Source organism: Chrysochloris asiatica, unplaced genomic scaffold (genome assembly GCF_000296735.1).
Source record: "Chrysochloris asiatica unplaced genomic scaffold, ChrAsi1.0 scaffold00040, whole genome shotgun sequence".
In the NCBI taxonomy this organism is placed as follows: domain Eukaryota; kingdom Metazoa; phylum Chordata; class Mammalia; order Afrosoricida; family Chrysochloridae; genus Chrysochloris; species Chrysochloris asiatica.
Window position 1 is genome coordinate 18,506,714 of NW_006408558.1, and position 17,273 is coordinate 18,523,986.

The following is a 17,273-nucleotide window of genomic DNA, read 5'->3' on the forward strand; positions in this document are numbered from 1 at the left end:
ACTGTGTGGTCCTCACATTAGCCCACAGCACCACACCAGGACTCCATTGTCGTCAAGTGCCGTCGAATCGATTCCAACCCGTAGCGACCCTGTATAGGGTTTCCAAGGAGCAGCTGGTGAGCTTGAACCGCCAACCTGTGGTTCAAACGGCTTTGCAGTCTGGCACATTAACCCACAGCGCCACACGAGGACTCCAGGCTGGGTCTAAAACAGCAGTCCCCAAATCAAAGATGGTGGGGAATCATGCTGCTTCAAATGTTGCTCTCCAGTCCTAGCAATCTCTGGCATTAGTTCTGAAAGGGTTCACTCTGCCAGTTTCCCAATCTAAAATTCCTACCAGTTCTCTTTCCTGTTCCAGCACCTCAGAAAAGCCTTCACAGATAAACCGAACTGAACTGTCTTACACACTAGAACCTAAAACAATACCTTACATAGCAACACTCACAATTGTTGAATCAATGAAGACTCTTGTCGTCTCCACCCATCAGATCAAGGGGTATACTGATAGAATAAAAGTGTACACCAATGATGGGTCTGTAAAAAAGCAAAAGGGAGCAAAGTAGGTACAACCCTCTAAGAGAAATAGTAGTGGCACAGAGCCAGCTCAGGCAATGAAGAGAAAAGATAAAGGCAAAAGCAGGAAAGGACCTGGTCTAGAAGCCAATTCTCTACTGCTAACAATCTCTTATCTGGATGAGTGAAGAACTACTCTTCCCACCCCTAATATTCCTCACATGAAATCCCTCAACTTTTCACCGAAGTGAGCTTCCAAGTTCAGCCATTATTTGTATTTGGGAGGGTGGGAGAAGAGGAATAAAAATTTTAATACGAGATGACTGGGAGAATTAAACACCACATAAACAACCTAAAACAGTCTCACATACTTCATTCCCTAAAACCAAGTAAGCCTGCACACGTGTGCTCAGTATTTGTTGACTGTTTCTGGGAAAAGTCCTAACTGGACTTAGTCCTCGCTATAAGCTGGAACGGGAGACCTATGGAAGACAAAACACTGTTTTGCCAGAAACAGGGTACGAAGAGGGTGGGGGCTCTTCTTGCACTCGGCCGCACCCAAAACTTAACCGAAACACTCTAAGTACTAAGCTGTACTCAGGTATTCTTTTGATTTGAACAGAGCGAGACAAACAGATATAAACAGGTACCAAAGGTGTCACTGGCCTAGAGAAGTAGCAGAATGTTCTGATGGAGCCACATGACAATTTCCCACATGAAAAGAACGACTGGTCACTTGTGAAAGCAGACCTCTTCCCTGGACATAAATAAAGCTAAATGTGTTCCTTGAGTGGGTGGCTGACATGGTAGTCAAAAGGGGTGGGTGAGTTATTTCTCCAGTAGGGAGACTTTTACCTCAACCTGCCAATAAAAATAGTTGTAACAAAGGAACCAGTGGGACAAAGAGAAAGTCTTACTGGAGTAAAGGCTGCCTGGGTTCTTCAATACCTAATTTCTTATGCTTTGGCACCTCAGTCCTCTACAGTGAAGAAAGTAACTGCACCAGTGCTCACTCATAGCTAAATGTCCCCTCCTCTCCCAGGTACAAATGAAAAGACCCAGAAGGAAACCCAAGCAAAAATTCTCTGCAACACACAAACCCTAAGTGGAAAACCTTTTATTTTACTGCAAAGAAAAAGTGATCCAACTCTATAGAGTTCTACCTGCCACAAACCTTTGGGCCAGAAAGACCCAGAAGCAGTGACACTTTCAACAAGGTTATATCCCAAATCCAACACCCACTGGAAGCAGGAGGTGAGGAGGGCACAATGCCCACCAGCTTCTGCACACAGTGAGGCCTGCGAAAGAATAGAACATGAATGGGAAGCTACGGACATATTGAAAAACAGGAAAATGGGCAGGAGAGAGGAAAGGCAAGGCAAAGGAGGTCTGAACTTAGCAAGGTTAATTAAGGTCCACGGTTCCTGAGGGACTGAATGCACAGAGCCGAGAACGTCCCGGAGACAGGGTACCACGAAAGGTGTATTCTCATGCACAACTGCAGCTCGGAATTTCAGCCCACACACATCCCACCTGAAAGAGAGCACAATACAGGGGCTTTACAGCAGCGCTTCAAAGGGCATTCTCACTCAAAACTTCACAGACTATCTTTACAAAATTGGTAACTTAATGCTCCTCCTTTCAAGTTTGCTTACATCCATCCCCAGTGTGACAATAATCTCTAGAAATGGGGGAAAAGCCTTAAGACCAGAATGGAATTGGGAAGTTTAGACAATCCCAAATTGGAGTCTTTCTCAAAATTAAATAGCAAATCTTTCCTGAGATGAGACAGGCAGTCCACCCCCCTGGATTCACATTTAGCATTCCATTCCTCAGCAGGTAGTTAGTTCGGCATCATCATGGTCATTGGAAGGAAAAAAGGTTCTAGTTAGTCTCTGTAGTATCTGGGCATCATCACCAAGCTTCAAGTTTGGAATCATTCAAGGTCTGGGCAAAGTAGCACACACTGAAGAAACTTTAAGACCTCAGGGCATCCAGCTAAGAAATTTTTTGAAAGAAGGTACTAGAAGCGTATGTAAGCTACACATCAATCACTCAGATTTTTTGTTGTTTTTTTCCCCAATCAGTAATATAGCCAATGACCATATACTAATGTCCTACTTAAAAAGATGACAGACCATCAACCACCTTGTTACTACAAGATAAAGGAACATTGGCAATGTCTGGGTCATAACGGGGGCTGTGCAAAACAACAGACATTGAGAATAGCTCTTTAATGGAAGAGCAATCTCAAACACCTAGAGCCCAAAGCTGGCAAGCAAACCAAGAAAATAAATTCAAGTGGCGCCAAATGAATCTTGAGGCTCACAATGTATGTTATCAGAAAAGCCAGAGGACTCAAGGTAGAGCAGGTGGTTTAAGAGTATTAAATGCCCATTACTGACTAGGGGGAAGATGAAGGGAGTGTGATCTGCTTAAAGCAAAGCTCCCAACAGTGATTTCAATATTACCAAAAGAGCAAAAGTAACAGGTATGTGTGCTCATTTATTTTATCACCACATACTGTGGATAACTGGAAAGGGTGTCAAATATAGCAACGTGGGAAATTTAAAATAGGGAAGAAAAAAAAAAAAAACTAAACTTAGACCTGAACTTGTCAGACTGTCAAGGGACAGATATGAATTACAGCAATGAAGTGGGACCCTATATTCAGGAATTCATCTGAATTAAGCAGAAAAGTTAGGTCCTGCAGTCTTACAGAATTCATTTTATAAAAGACTTTTTTTTACTCCTTGTTGCCCCAACTTACCATCAAATTAAGTTCCTTCTATAAATAAGGCTCATAGGGGCTGAACTATTTAGGAATGCCAGAGAACTCTTCAAGAATAAGATGATGTCCTTTGGGGAGTCTTCATAGATAACTGGGATCAGAGCAGTTTTATAGTTAACTGATTTTTTCATTACAGGTCAATTGAAGCCTTTCACATAGACCAAGAAGCAGAACAGGAAACTTGGAGAGCTCAGTAATACTCCACACTCAACTATGGTTCTGCAAAACAGCACACCTGAGTCTGAATGCCTGGGTCCCAGGTTCAATTCAATTACAGCACACTGATGTGACCCAAGATTCACTCGCCAGTACAACATGCTTGTTTTCATTTGTTTTCCCAGCCACCAATATATCAGATCAACTCCTACTACCAGGAGCCTTGGAAACATGGCCAAGGATTTTTATGTTTCACAAAGTTTAGGCAATTATGACTTCTCCCGAGCCTCGGAGCCAGCTAGTAACCTCATCCTAATCCCGCAAAAGCAAGCAAGCAGGGCAGCCTAACGGGAGCCCTTAGGTTGCAGGAGGGATAGCAAATCAGAACAGAGGAAGACCCCACAGCTCTCACCTCAAGCTTTAAAAGGCTGAGTACCGCGCCCGATCCGCATACTGCTCCCGCTCATACCGAGCCATGTCGTACAGGGAATTCCGCGCGGCTGCCGAAGCTTGGGACAACGCGCTCTCATGCCCGTAACCGTAGCCCTCTCCAACAGTGGGGACTGGGGCTGTAGCGCGACGCAGGGGGCTCCGATCCCGCCCGTAATATGAAGAGGAAGCTGCAGTGACAGCGGCAGCAGCTGCTGCTGCAGCAGCAGCTGTGGCAGCAGCAGCTCCTGAGGTCGGCAACAGGTGTCTATCGTAGGGATTGAGAGAGGTGGAGGTGAGGTGACTGGTCATGGCTGTGTTCTGGACTTGTGGCAGCTGGGACAGGGTCTGCTCTGCGTAATCATACGCGGAGGCAGCTGCAGCCGCCACAGCCTCATAGGACCGAGCGGCGCGGCAGCGCTTGTAGTAGGCATCGAGCGCTCCGTAAGCGTTGTTGTAATACAACGAATCCCCATAGCTCATGGTGTAAGGCGTACGCACTGCTCCATATTGTTCATTATACTGCTCGGTAAAGTCGGCCACGCGGCCCAAACGATCTATTGGACACTCTTTGGACCAGTGCCCCTCTTTCCCGCACCGATAGCAGCCGCTCTGGTCTCCCATCCCGGGCGAAGTCCTAAGCCGGCTGGTGGACAACTGCACGTGCATTCGTTTGCCTTGAAGAAACAGACGCAAGAAGGGTTGCTATCACTCTTAGTCACAGCCCCAGCCCCTACCCCAGACACTGGTCATAGCAATAGCTTTACCTAGACAACTCCAATGCAGGCTCATCAATTGCCAAAAGATTTAATTTTTTAAAAAGTGCCCAGCAGATTCAATATAATGACCCGAATTTCAGTCAAAGACCAGGAAGGAAGAATGTTTCAACTACACTATACACTAGAGTTTACTGCTTAAGAAAGTAACTCGTATTCAAATACAAGCATCTCATCCTTTGCCAAATAACTGTGGGCAAAAATCCACTCCAGACAATGGTCCCAAATCAAAGGAAACCAGTTAAGATCTGACCCCACCAATTTTCATGATCAAGATTCTTTCATTCAAGCCAGAGAAGGTGGACAGAGGACAGTTTCTCCCCCAAAATGCAGAACAATGGAATAAAAGACTTAATAGTCTTGGGTCAGACTATTCGAGTGACTGATTATAAACAGTAAGTTTCCGGGTTGATTTTAGGGAAAAACCTCATTACTTAGGGCCAGGGCAGGGGAGATCAGGGTGCAGCAAATATGCATTAAAAACACTTTTCCTCTTGATTTAAACTGCTTGTTCTGATATTTCTTCTCTCCAACAAGGATTCTTTATAAGCTGACAGCTAACTTCTTGTTATTGTTAGTGCCACTGAGTTGGTTCCGACCCATAACGACCCTGTAAAAGGTTTCCGAGGAGCTGCTGCTGAGCTTGAAGCACTGACCTTGCAGTTCAAACAGCTCTGCAGTCTGGCACATTAACTCACAATGCCACACCAGAAATCTGACAGCTAACTTATGTGACCCCGAATTGACAGAGACATAACAGGACAATTCACAAGATTCCTTAAACTTTGAAAAGGAGACTAGAAAGAAAGACATGAGAAAAATGGAGAATAACCAGTAGTATCTGCCAGTGGGCCAAACTGCCATGGTAGCAGGATCAAAAGTAGTTTTTCTCTTTAAATCTATGGATTTGAATTTTTAAGAACATAAATTTAATGCTATTTTCCTTTGAAAAACTACCATTTATGTTCTGAAAATGAAGATTACTTCAGAAACCCCTATCAAAAAGAGCATCCATTTATAATAAACAGGAGGAGAGCTGTGCAAGTTTGAAACCTGTTCACAGCAATGTCTAACTAACACTATCTACCTACCAGTTTACTAGTACTGGGAAGCAAAATTAGGAAGGAATCTAAAGTCAGCAAGTTTGCCAATGCAAATAGCCACTATGCATTCAAACATGCAGATGTCAAAAAGTGACTAGTTAGGAGGTCAATAAAGGGATCAATCACCTACTCATTTCACTTACAGAATTAAAGTTAGGTTAGGGATGCTAGAAACCCAGCAAGAGAAAGACAGACAGACATTTAAGAGGACAAAGCCCCGGTTTAACAGTTACAGCTGTCAAGTTTAATTTGTGGGTGGATCAAGTGTGGGAAGACATGCAACTAAGTAGAAGATATCCAATTAAGTGCCTTAAAGTAGTAATAACCTTTGTCCCTCTGACATTTGTTCACCGGGCCACTTTGGCACACCTAACAAAACCAAAGAAACCATGCAACCAAGAAAATCGACAATGCCAATTCGAGATGGGGTTTCAAAACGTTTAAGGAAAAATGTAATTAGAAGATAATGGAATTGTTCTATGAGCTTTTTGAAGCCCCCTGTACACAGACCTCTCTCTACTAAAACAGTATTAAGAACAATGGCTAATACAAATAAAGCAAAGCAAAAATAACCAAGCACAGGAAGCATCAGAGACCTAGAGTTCAGATGCTCACAGTTAACGTAAAAATCAATGCACATTGTCATCCCTTTTAGGCATGTCACTGTGTAATATTGTTCAAAAACAAGGTTATCGCATCACAAACCTGCCAGGAGAGCAGCCTTTGCTCCCAATTAAGTTGTTGACAAAAAATTCTCAACTTGCCAATTAAAAAAAGGAAAACAAACTAGACCTGAGAGACCTGTTGACACTTTTAATCATGAACAACAATACCCTTAACACAAGACACCCGTTACTTGGGGACATGATCAGGCCTCCAGGTGTCAGAAAAGGCCCAATTTAAAGGAAATACACACTGAAGGGAATAGCAATGACCCTTTAAGAGGGGGAAGTACTCATGGAGAGAAGCAGTCACTACCCTGCTCATGTCAATATGGCTGGAACCTAGATTAGAAATGTAGCAAGGAATTGTGGAGCTATACCATAATTTGTACAGGTTACATACAGCCAAAAGGGAAAGCGGGGCGGGGGTGTGAGCTTAGCTGGCAACTCACCATGGTTATCAGCCCTTCATAATTGTCCCTCTTGCCACAGGAGTTTAGATCTTAAATCAAGAAAAGGTAGTATCTTCGAAATAAACTGACAATCGACATCACACATGCTGCCCTCCAAAAACAAAAACAGGCTTTACTCCAAGGTAACTCCCCCAGCTAAGTCCTCTACTTGTCAAGGACATCAAAGATCACCCACAAACCAGTGCAAAGGCATTGCTTATTACTGTCCCCAAGTCCCAACACCTCCTCCCCAAGACATCCCTGAAATCAGCCTTAGCCTGGCCCTGGAAACAGAGCCTCTCGATACAGGTATAATGCAAATGCAACCAGGACAACAGCCCTTTGAAACCAGTAATTATCTTTACCAGAAAGAAATAAGGAATCAGGGTCTAGTGAAGGGACTGACCTTAACTGAGATTCTGCTCCTAGAATCTTTGTGCAATGTAAGCTGCTTGTGCCAAGTGCTACACATGTACAATTATTTAAGATGCTGTTACTGTGATAAGACTAAATAAATTCTCCGCAGTACTACAAGAAAAAGAATAAAAAAGCTACTTGGGAAGTCTCAGAAGCAAAGATTTCTGCACTGATAAACTAGCCAAGTGGTCTTCCCATGGGAGCCTGTAAATCCCCTGAACATTCGCCTCTTAAAGCCATCACCACACTTGAATCTTTCACCTCTAGCCAACAGCTGTCTCTGGACCCCAACTCTTGTCTTTACTAATCCAACCTATTATCTGCACACATCCTTGTGTCCAGATCTTGTAAAGTCCTCTACTCAAGAGGACCATTCACCTTGAAACTCGGTGTTGTCAAGGCCCCTGATGGCCTCCACCGCATCCTCCGCCCGCTCCATGTGCACAAAGGCATAATCCTTCACGATGTCACACTCGATGACAGGACCATACTCCTCAAACTTGGCCCGAAGCTCCTGGTTGGTGCAAGTGGGGCTGATGTTGCCCACGTGGAGTTTGGTGGAAGCTTTGCTCTTATTCTTGCTGGCCTCCACGTTGATGTTCACCCCGTGCAGCTTGTAGTGATGCAGGTTGCGGATGGCATCTTCCGCCGCCGTCTTGTCCTCTATGTGCACAAAACCGTAGTTCTTAATGATGTCACATTCCAGCACCTTCCCGTACTGCTCAAAGAGTGAGCGGATCTCCTGCTCTGTGGCCTCCCGGGGCAGGTTTCCGATGAACAGCTTCACCATCCTGACAGCAGCCTAGGAGAGGGGGTGGGGATAAGAACAAAAAACGAGATTTCTAACAAAGGCGTAAGCCCCCCCCACCTTACCGCAACAAACCCCGCCAATGTCTTCCACCACTCGGGCCCATTCTCTCTCTCATGCACACATACAGCAAAGGGCCGTGGCCCTGGCCGCTACGGAGCCCGTGAGGGTCGGAGGAGCTGGGTACGGGTAGGGAAGAAGTGGGCAGGCGTGAAGGGCCGGGTTCCCGGCGCCTCTCTCCACTGTTTAGTACTCTTGAGAAAAAAGGTCTGACTCCGGGCTCGCCACAATTGCAAATGAGCTTCTTCCTCTACTATCCGAGATAGAAGCCCATTTCCGGGAATCTGGGCCCGGAGAGCCACGTTCTGGGGTTTCCCTGGGAAGCGGCACGCGCGCGGGTAACAGGGCAGTATTAGGTGTGGAGTCGCACCGGACCGGAGAAACGCGCGGCTCGACAAGAGGGCTTCACGCAATGTCTGCGGGCCTATAGCATGCGCGACACGAGTTGCAATTCCTTAAGCTGAAGGAGGCGCGGTCTTCTCGACCGAGACCTCTAGACTGGACGCTTGCGCCCGGCGGGTGGGAAGCAGGCGGCGGCCAAGCTAAGTACTCTCGGGGGTGAGGGCGTGTGGAGAGGCTTGGGGGAAGGGCTGCTCCAGGCTTGCCGCGCAACGCCGGGATGAGACCGACTCTCCTGACGGGTACGGAGACCAAGACCCCACCACGACCTGCTCGAAGCCCTGAGCGTGAAATATGATTTACTAAGCATAAGAATGGGGATAGAAGGGATAGAAATGGCTCACCCGCACACGGACTCCAGCAAGCGCTCTTCTCGCGGCGCGGACGCTTCTGACAAAACGCTAAAATGGCGGCGGCCGCTGCAGTGACTCTAGGCTGAGGGGGAGGTGAACCTACTGCTAGATTGGCTGCTCAATAAAGTAGGAGGTAAGTGTTCTCGCAGAACCTCCTCCTGATTGGTTACCACAAACGCCAATTCCCTGAGAGGCCGGGAAGAGGTGGAAACGCCAGTAACCCTGAAGCTTTTATGTGAAAGCCAATAAGCACCAAGTTTGCGTAGCCGAAATCACAGATTGGCTGAGGACTGCCTAAGGGAGGAACTACAAAGTGGGCTTCGCCTGCAAGGAGCTACCCGCCATTAGGCGGAGCGGGCTGGGCTTCCAGTGTGGCAGGTTGTGGCTCCATAGCCTCAAGTTTTTTCATGTTAGGATCCCACGTTTCTCCACTTTCACGTGCACACGCTGACAGTACTCAGCGCTCCATTTTGCTCTACTCCAAACGTCTCCCCCTTTATAGTCTACACATGGTTTTCGCCAAATGCAGGCGCTAAGTGAGAAAACCAGCGGCCCCCAGTATTGGTGTATCCCTGAAACCCCTCGGAGATTGCGGCTACTTTCACTGTGGAAAGTACCTTGAGATGGGCTCAAGGTCCCACCTTGGATTAAGGTACAATAAGTAGCACGGTAGTGGACGCCGACCAGAGGCATTACCCAGGAAGCGCTGAAAAGTCCTCTGGGAATCAGCCTATCAGGGTCTAAGATGAAGGGTGAACAGTTCATCGATGTGACCGTGGACGTAAAAAAACGGCTCCCCAGCCCCGCCCCTCGAAAAAACCAGAGCAGACGAGTCTTTTTGTTGTTGTATTTTATTGGGCGCCATCAGCCAGAGCTGTGGTTAAGCCACCACCACAGACCTCAGAGGAAAGTCCAGTCACAATCCGCTATGAACAAAGTACAATCAAAATAACGGTCTCCAGGGGTTCGGCTCCTTATATTTTCTTTCTTTTCGTTGGCATAAACCCATATTCACTGAACATGCAATTTTACTCAAGAAGACAAAACTCTTGAAAGGGGAAGCCAAAAAAGGGTAGGGGTAATGGATGGAAGACCTAACCCTAAAACCTGAACAATACCACCTAAAATCAGGGAGTTGTTTAAAAGGGTCCACATATCACCGAGTGCAGATACTCAGGCAGAACACAAAACCAAAAAAACCTCTCTGATGTGGAATGGGTACTGATTCCTAGAGCCCCTAGAGGCTGCCATGTTTATGGAAGCAGACTGCCAACAGCTTCTCCTCCTGAGAGACTCTTAGGATGATGGTGGGGTCCTGCTGCTATGCTTTTGCTTTTGCTTCAGAGCACTCTAGCCCCAACTGCACCAACAGGGTGCCTCCAGTCACAACATACTACCTACCTTGCACCGAGAGGGGGTTCTTGGCAGGGTAAAGAGAAAAGTGTAACCTGAAAAGTCAGAGTTCTGAACTCAGATGATGATACCCAACAAAAACAGGACATGAGCTTTTTCTAGTGAGAAAAGGTGAGGACCGAAGGAAAAAAAAAAAGCAACATTTTACAGAGGTTGTTGGTCACTAATCTTGGTCCATTTCATTGTGGATGCTGATGCACCTCTGGATCCACAGGATCAGTGAGGAAGAACTCAATTCCATGTGAGAGTCAGCTCTATTCAGCTCCTTGTGTCCTCTGAAGGAGCCAGCATCCAGAAGTGGTCACAACCCAACATATGAGGGAAATATGTCAAGTCTAGAAATGGTCTCTGCTCCTTCGATTTGATTTTCCACATTGTTTATGTCCCAACAGCCCTGGAGATAAACTTTCTTCCAAAATAAAAAGCACATGTAGTCAACTCATTCTAGAAAACAAATTATCTCTGGGTCTGAAAGACAGACTGAGAATATAAGCCTTAGGATCACAGTGCAAGGTAGTGTTTCAAGACAATTGCCCTCCTCTCCAACCCGCAAAATAGCTAAGCACACTTGATTTGCTTCCTGAAAAATCACTAGGTTGAGTCGTTTTGTGTCACTCTGCAAACATAACCGAGTAAACCACACATCACATCACCCCTTTTTAAAACCCGTTGCAATTGCGAAAAACTGCAGTACTCCTCCATGGCCTTTTTGTGCCAAATTCACTCCCAGCTCAACCATAAGGTCAATCTGAACCAGTGGTTCCTCAGAAAACCTGCAGGGTCACCAAGAGGTGGGAATGACTGAACAGCACTTAACAACAACCCCATCTACGACATCCCTCACTGCAGCCCTATCTTGAAACTCTATCCCCACACAGTTTCATTTATTTTTACAAATACTTACCAGCACTTGAAATTCTGTTCATTCATTCTCTGACACCATGACCCCAACCCACTTCTGCAAATTCTTGTTCTAACTCTTGGTAACCAAAAGGTGAAGACCAGATTATCAATCTACCATGTCAGCTGAAGTTATCTAGGCACTTATTAAATCAACTCATAACACCCCTGCAGTCCAGTGCATTAACCCACAGCGTCACTGAAAACAGCACTTTGATCACTCAGACCACCTACTATTACCTCCCAATCTCTCTCAAACAGAAAAGCAGCTGCCCCCAAGCAGGAGGAAGCTATGCTAACAACCGGGGTCAGTAAGATTACCAGCTGGACAAATGCAGCAAAAAGCCTAAGGTAGATCTGTAGTCTGTTTCCACACCGTTCGTTGTTCACCTGTGCCTTAGACTAGTTTACCTAAAAGAGCTTAAACACAAGGTCCACATCTGAAAGGCTAATTGAAAACATCTGGGCATAGTCTCTGTCACTTCAGTGACACAGAAGGACATTGAAAGGGATGTTTTAAAAGCTCCTTGCCTGAACACTGGAGATACCACTGGGGATTGAGTTCCTGACCAGTCTCTAAGCCCCTGAAAGGTAAACTTGTCCAAAGTCATCCAGATTTCTATTATATTCTGGCTGCAGATCTTGAACAAAGAAGGAAATATATTTGCATACATAGTTGAGAGTGCCTATATTCTTGCAAGTCCTGGTGTGGTGCTGCGAGTTAAAGCGCTGGACTGCAAATCCGTTTGAATAACAAGGTCTGTGATTCAAGTAACTGCTCCTCAGATACCGTATACAGGGTCGTTATGGGTGGGAACCAACTCAACAGCACTTAACAGCAATGTACTCTTGTTGGAGTCCTGGTGTGGCGCTGTAGGAGAAGCACTGGAAGGACAAGGTCAGTGTTCAAACTCAACAGCCGCTTCTTGGAAACCCTATACAGAGTCACTATGAGTTGGAACCAACTAGAAGGCACTTAACAACAACAAACACTCTTGGAAGGAGACAAATCAGGGGAAAATCCAAATTTAGGGGTAAACATTATGTCAGTGAAAACTATTTAGACCTTTATAAACCATCTGTGTTAGTTTTCCTTTAAATATTATACAACTAGTAAATAACTCTGGTTTCTGGTCCAGAAATGAATTACCGCTCTAATAAAGTCTCAAATTAAATGTCAACATCCTCCAGGGACATTCAGAGAAAGTCACTTGGCCAGCCAAGCAGAAATCTTGCAAGGCCTCCAATTCTACTGCTTGCTACACACCCCACCTCCACCCCAGTTGCCATCAAGCTGACTGACTGCTGGTGACAGTGTGTGACAAGGGTAGAATTGTGCTCCGTAGGCTTTCAATTTTTTGTAAGTGGATCGTCAGGCCTTTGTTCTGAAGCACCTCTGAGCACTCCAGACTTTCAGTTGGCTGCTAAGCAAGCATCCAGGACCTTCTTGCTGTATGCTCTGGGATGGATTCCAAGTCATAATGCTCCTATAGAGCAGAACTGAGTTGCCCCGGAGTTTTCTAGGGTGTAAATCTTTACAGGGTAGCCCTGCTGTGGCACTACAGGAAACACTGGTAACAAGATCAGCAGATCAAACCCAACAGCTGCTCCCAGAAACTACACCGTAGCACTGATTCAGAACCAACTCCACAGCACAAAACAATTTTTATGGCAGATCACAATGTCTTATGGAAAGCAGCCATTCCAGTTCAAACCCTCCAAGCTTGTGGTTTGCAGCCAAGGGCTTACTGATTACACTACCAAGTCTCCTCTACCTCCTCTTGTGAAGGGTCACTGAGTCATTTCTGACCCTTAGCAACCTTGTATAGGGTTTTCAAGGAGCAGCTGGTAAATTTAAACCACCTATCTTGCAGCTCAGAGCTTATCCTACCAGGATTCCTTACAACTTCTTGACACACCTTAATGCCTCTGCAGGTTCATTCCCTATTTGATACAGCAAGCCTTTCTTCTTCATGCCAACAAAAATGACCCCATGACATTGAATGGTATTGCCTGAGACTGGAGGTGGGAATATTGAAAGTGCCATGGGCTGCCTAAAGAACCAACAGATCTGTGTTTGAAGAAGTGGAGCCAGAATGCTCCTTGGAGGCCAGGATGGCCAAAGAGTCGGTACTGACTCAATGGCACCAAAATACAACAACGCTGGCGTGGTTCTAGCGGTCATCACTTCACTGTTATTCACTGCTGAACCAGGTCTACATCCAACATCCTTTGCTCAGTGGTGTGCTATGGATCCATTTCAACTCAAAGTGACCCTGTGTGAGGTTTCTGAGGCTGGCGGAGTAGCCAGTAAATGGGAACTGCTGAATCTACAGTTAGCAGACTAGCTCATAACCCACTACACCAACAGGACTCCTCATTGTGTGCTGCTCTTGGCCAATCCAAGCTCTCCAGCATCTTCTCACTTCTGATAATGAGCAGTTCATGAGCAATGACTTCATATGAAGCTCTGCATTTGTCACATGGGCCTCATAAGAAGGCTGATGCTACCAACAGCAGCACGGTGTGATTACAAAGCCCTGAAAGATTGATTCAAAGGGTTGCTTCAGTTCCTCTAAGTCACCTATTGCTAGCCAAGTGTCCTTCCTTAAGTAAAGTCAGCACTCTACAGCCTCAATTTCCCCATTTGTAAAACAGGTTTAGAAATAGCTAACTCATTTGGGTAAATTATTACATGAAAAGTACTATTAACATGTTAGCTATTATTCCCATTTCATAGATACAAAAACTCAAGAGAATTCCTGACATGCCCAGAATCAATCACACCACCACCAAGGAGAGAGGCAAGAGGAGGTAATACTGGAGAGCATGAAATCCCACGGCTTTATGCCTGTGAACAACTCCAACCAGGCAGAGCTTAATTCCATCTTGTACCTATGAGTCCTGGTGTAGCACTGTAGGACTACACTGGACCGCAAGGTCGGCTTGAACCAGAGTCAACAGTTCAAACTCACCAGCCACTCCTCAGAAACATACCGTCACAACTCAAGAGCACTTACCATCTAGGTGTAAGTATTCAGATGCCAATTTTCCTTAAGTACCTCATGTACCTCTGAGAGCCGAATTGCCAGTTAGAAGTAGTAGGCCCTTGCAGAACCACTCCTGGACATACCCCTTTGATGGTCACCTGGTTGTGATGTCATACCCCAAGAGCCTCAGAAGCAGTCAGTAAGCTTTCCTTTCTGAAATAGTCCCCTCCTTACTTTAGTAGGCCCAGAATACATATGCAACACATTTTATTTGTCAGTCAGTTGTGGGAGGTCAGTCACAGTTTGTCCTCTGTAGGTCACCACATGGAGACAGAACTTTGGAAATTCATCATAGCTTTTTATCACTGATTTCCCTCGCCAAGTTATCTGTTTCTTAGTCTTATGGCTACTTCTGTTAAAGACTTAGTATTTAACCTATTTAAAAAAAAACCACACACACACATTCAAACTCAGGACACCTGATTTCAGAGCCAAGTCACACTATCAGTGCCTAGACAAATCTTCAAATCAAACTAACCCCATGCTCTAGAAATTGTTTTCTAATTGGTGTAGGATAAGCAATGAACCGCTCACTTCAAGGTTGGTGGTTCAAACCAAACAGTTGCTCCTTAGAAACCCTATACAGGAACTGACTGGACAACATTTTACAACTGGAGCTGCCCCACCCCCTCCCTTCTTGTTAAGTGCCGTCAAGTCGGTTCCTACTCACAGCAATCTTGTATAGGGTTTCCAAGGAGCAGCTGGTGGTTTGAACTGCCAACTCTGCAGTTTAAATTGACTTTAGGTCCAGGGCATTTATCCTGCAGTGCCACACCAGGACTCCTTTCTTACCTACCTACTTTCTAGCATTATTAACCTGTTCACTGAGCTAGAAGCTAGCACCCGCCTCTCCAGACCAAATCCCGCAAAGTTCTCAGTCCAAGGGCTCACCTACTTGCTCACTGTACTTTAAGCACTACCAAACCAAACCAAACCAACCATTGCAGTCACCCAACTCCTGCAGAGCCCCCTAGTCTGTACGTTCAGATCTGTGCCAATTAGGACTTTTTCTCTCATGTTTTATTTAGTCCGCCTACTTGGCTTGATAGTGCTCCTAAGGGCAAAATGCCAAGAGAACCTACAGTCTGCACACACTTACCAAAGCTGAATTAATTGGCATGACTAGAAAGAACCCTCCCCAACTTATTGAGGCTGATCCCCCATCACCTCCAGAAGAAACAAGGTCCAAACCTCAGAAGAAAACAGGCTGATGAAGATTGGAAGTCTCTACTACTTAAAGTCTGTGTCCCAGGAATAAACCATTTTAAACTTTTCCAATGAAGGCCAAGTTTATGTTGGTGAGAAGTGTACTAAGTCATCATAGTTTTAAGGCACACTGGAAATCTATATCCCCCCGCCCCCGCAACACAAATCAAACATCTAGCTTCATGCACTCAAGCCAATCCTCCCCCAGATGACAGAACCCTGGAAACTCAGACAGCCACAAAAAGCAAAGCACGCAGACTGGGTTCTTGAATTAACACTGATGGCAAAAGAGAAGAAAATCACAAGTGTTTCACTTTTCATTCCTCCTGACTTGAAGCAGGAGCCTGAGTAGAGGCAGCCTGGTTGATGAGACCAAAAATGACAGGCAGTTAGTGACCATCTAGGCCAGGTCACAAAGAAAAGAATATGGGCAGCAACGCAAAATCCATCAACACTGGCTTGCCGAACGCATGAAGCTGTTTCTTGCAGGGATTCGACAGTGGCAAACCCTCACTGGAAAGGAAGACAGGTGACAGAAAGCAACACCGATGAAGAGATATTACACACAGACATAGGCCACAACCACAGCCCTACAATAAAACCCTCAATTTTCCAGAGCACAAAGCAGCAAACGAGCTATGGTCTCACTTAGCCATCTTACAAGCAGGCGCTCACAGCTATGGACTGCGCTTTGGTCCACAGGGCAGAGAGAACAGGACATCTGGGACAACTACCTTGTCATGAATAAGTTCACAAGAAGCCAGTGAAGGAGGAAGAAGAGAACCCACCTGAACTCCACTAGATACAAGCAAAATTCTCCCCTCCCAGCCTCCAAAACTGAGCCTCTAAACCCTTTTCCCAAAGGAACACTCAGATTTTCCTGTTATCACCCCACTCAACCAGTCTTCTTCCATTTGTCCATCATTAAGCTCAAGTCTCCACCTTGTCCCCACCTGAAATTGACATGAATTTGTGCCAGGTCTCTCAACCCCAGCTCTGGAATAAAAGTATAAAGAATCTGTAATTCCTCACCCAACCCCAGCATCCCTACGTGGTTAAGCTTGCATCCCAACCCTTCCCAAAGTCTACCAGGACATTTCAAACAAAAACCCAGCAAGATTATCTGAAAGTCCCAACCAACAGCGATAGGGAAATGAGTCTCAGCTGACGATGATGGCAGGGGTTTGCAGGACGCAGGAAGGACGCTCCGTGGTGAAGTTCAACAGATCTATGGCCCAAATCCCCCATACCTGCTTCCAATTGTCCTTGTGCAAACACTGTGCAGTACCAGGCGCTGACATCACCTCCACCCTACTCCACTGCTGACTCCTTTCTGGGTCCCAGTCCCAGCACTCACTCGCACCCACTACCTACAGGACCCACCAAGCAGCCCACATAAGTGGCAACGCAGCCCATTCCCCACTGATGGCTGCCTCTCCTGAGAAGCCAAACCCCAGAACCACTGTGTTGGAAGCACAGGTTGTTTCTGAACAGGACATAAGTCAGGAAACAGGGTCAAGTGTCAGTAGAGGAAAACAAGTGACACATTCACTGCATTCGCTGAGGGGCTGCAAAGTCCAAGCAACTGGGCCTGGATTCTCAAGTCCTAGCAAGAAGAGGGACTAAATTCCTCTGGGTAGCAGGGAAGGCACTCGAATTTCCACAACCAGACCTTTCCTCACCCACCCTGGGCTCTCTGGCTGTGTCCCCGCAGCTGCCACGTCTTGCTGGCTGTCAGAACTGGCTCCTCTGAAACTGAGTGCAATCAAGACAATGACAACCGGG

The 17,273-nt window shown here is 46.0% G+C and overlaps 1 protein-coding gene across 2 annotated transcripts; it reads right to left on the reverse strand.

The window, feature by feature from the left end:
• Positions 1–1,611: 1,611 nt before the first annotated feature.
• RBM4 (RNA binding motif protein 4) lies at positions 1,612–9,047 on the reverse strand. 2 transcript variants are annotated; one of them, XM_006860871.1, is made up of 4 exons: positions 8,911–9,047; positions 7,678–8,101; positions 3,873–4,566; positions 1,612–2,046 (listed from the first exon to the last, which is right to left on the reverse strand). In XM_006860871.1, the coding sequence occupies exons 2-3, from the start codon at positions 8,087–8,089 to the stop codon at positions 3,881–3,883; spliced, it is 1,098 nt and encodes a 365-aa protein (XP_006860933.1). In that variant the 5' UTR covers positions 8,090–8,101; positions 8,911–9,047; the 3' UTR covers positions 1,612–2,046; positions 3,873–3,880. The 2 variants fall into 2 exon arrangements, with proteins under 2 accessions (XP_006860933.1, XP_006860934.1); XM_006860872.1 differs by lacking the exons at positions 3,873–4,566; positions 8,911–9,047 and having other exon boundaries at positions 2,027–2,046; positions 7,678–8,108.
• Positions 9,048–17,273: the final 8,226 nt, after the last annotated feature.

Excerpts from the sequence above, each read along its gene's own strand:
- RBM4 (XM_006860871.1), bottom strand. The coding sequence starts at position 8,089 with ATGGTGAAGCTGTTCATCGGAAACCTGCCCCGGGAGGCCACAGAGCAG. Across the intron at positions 4,567-7,677 it reads TGACAACACCGAGTTTCAAG|GCAAACGAATGCACGTGCAG; the intron begins GTGAATGGTCCT and ends TGTTTCTTCAAG.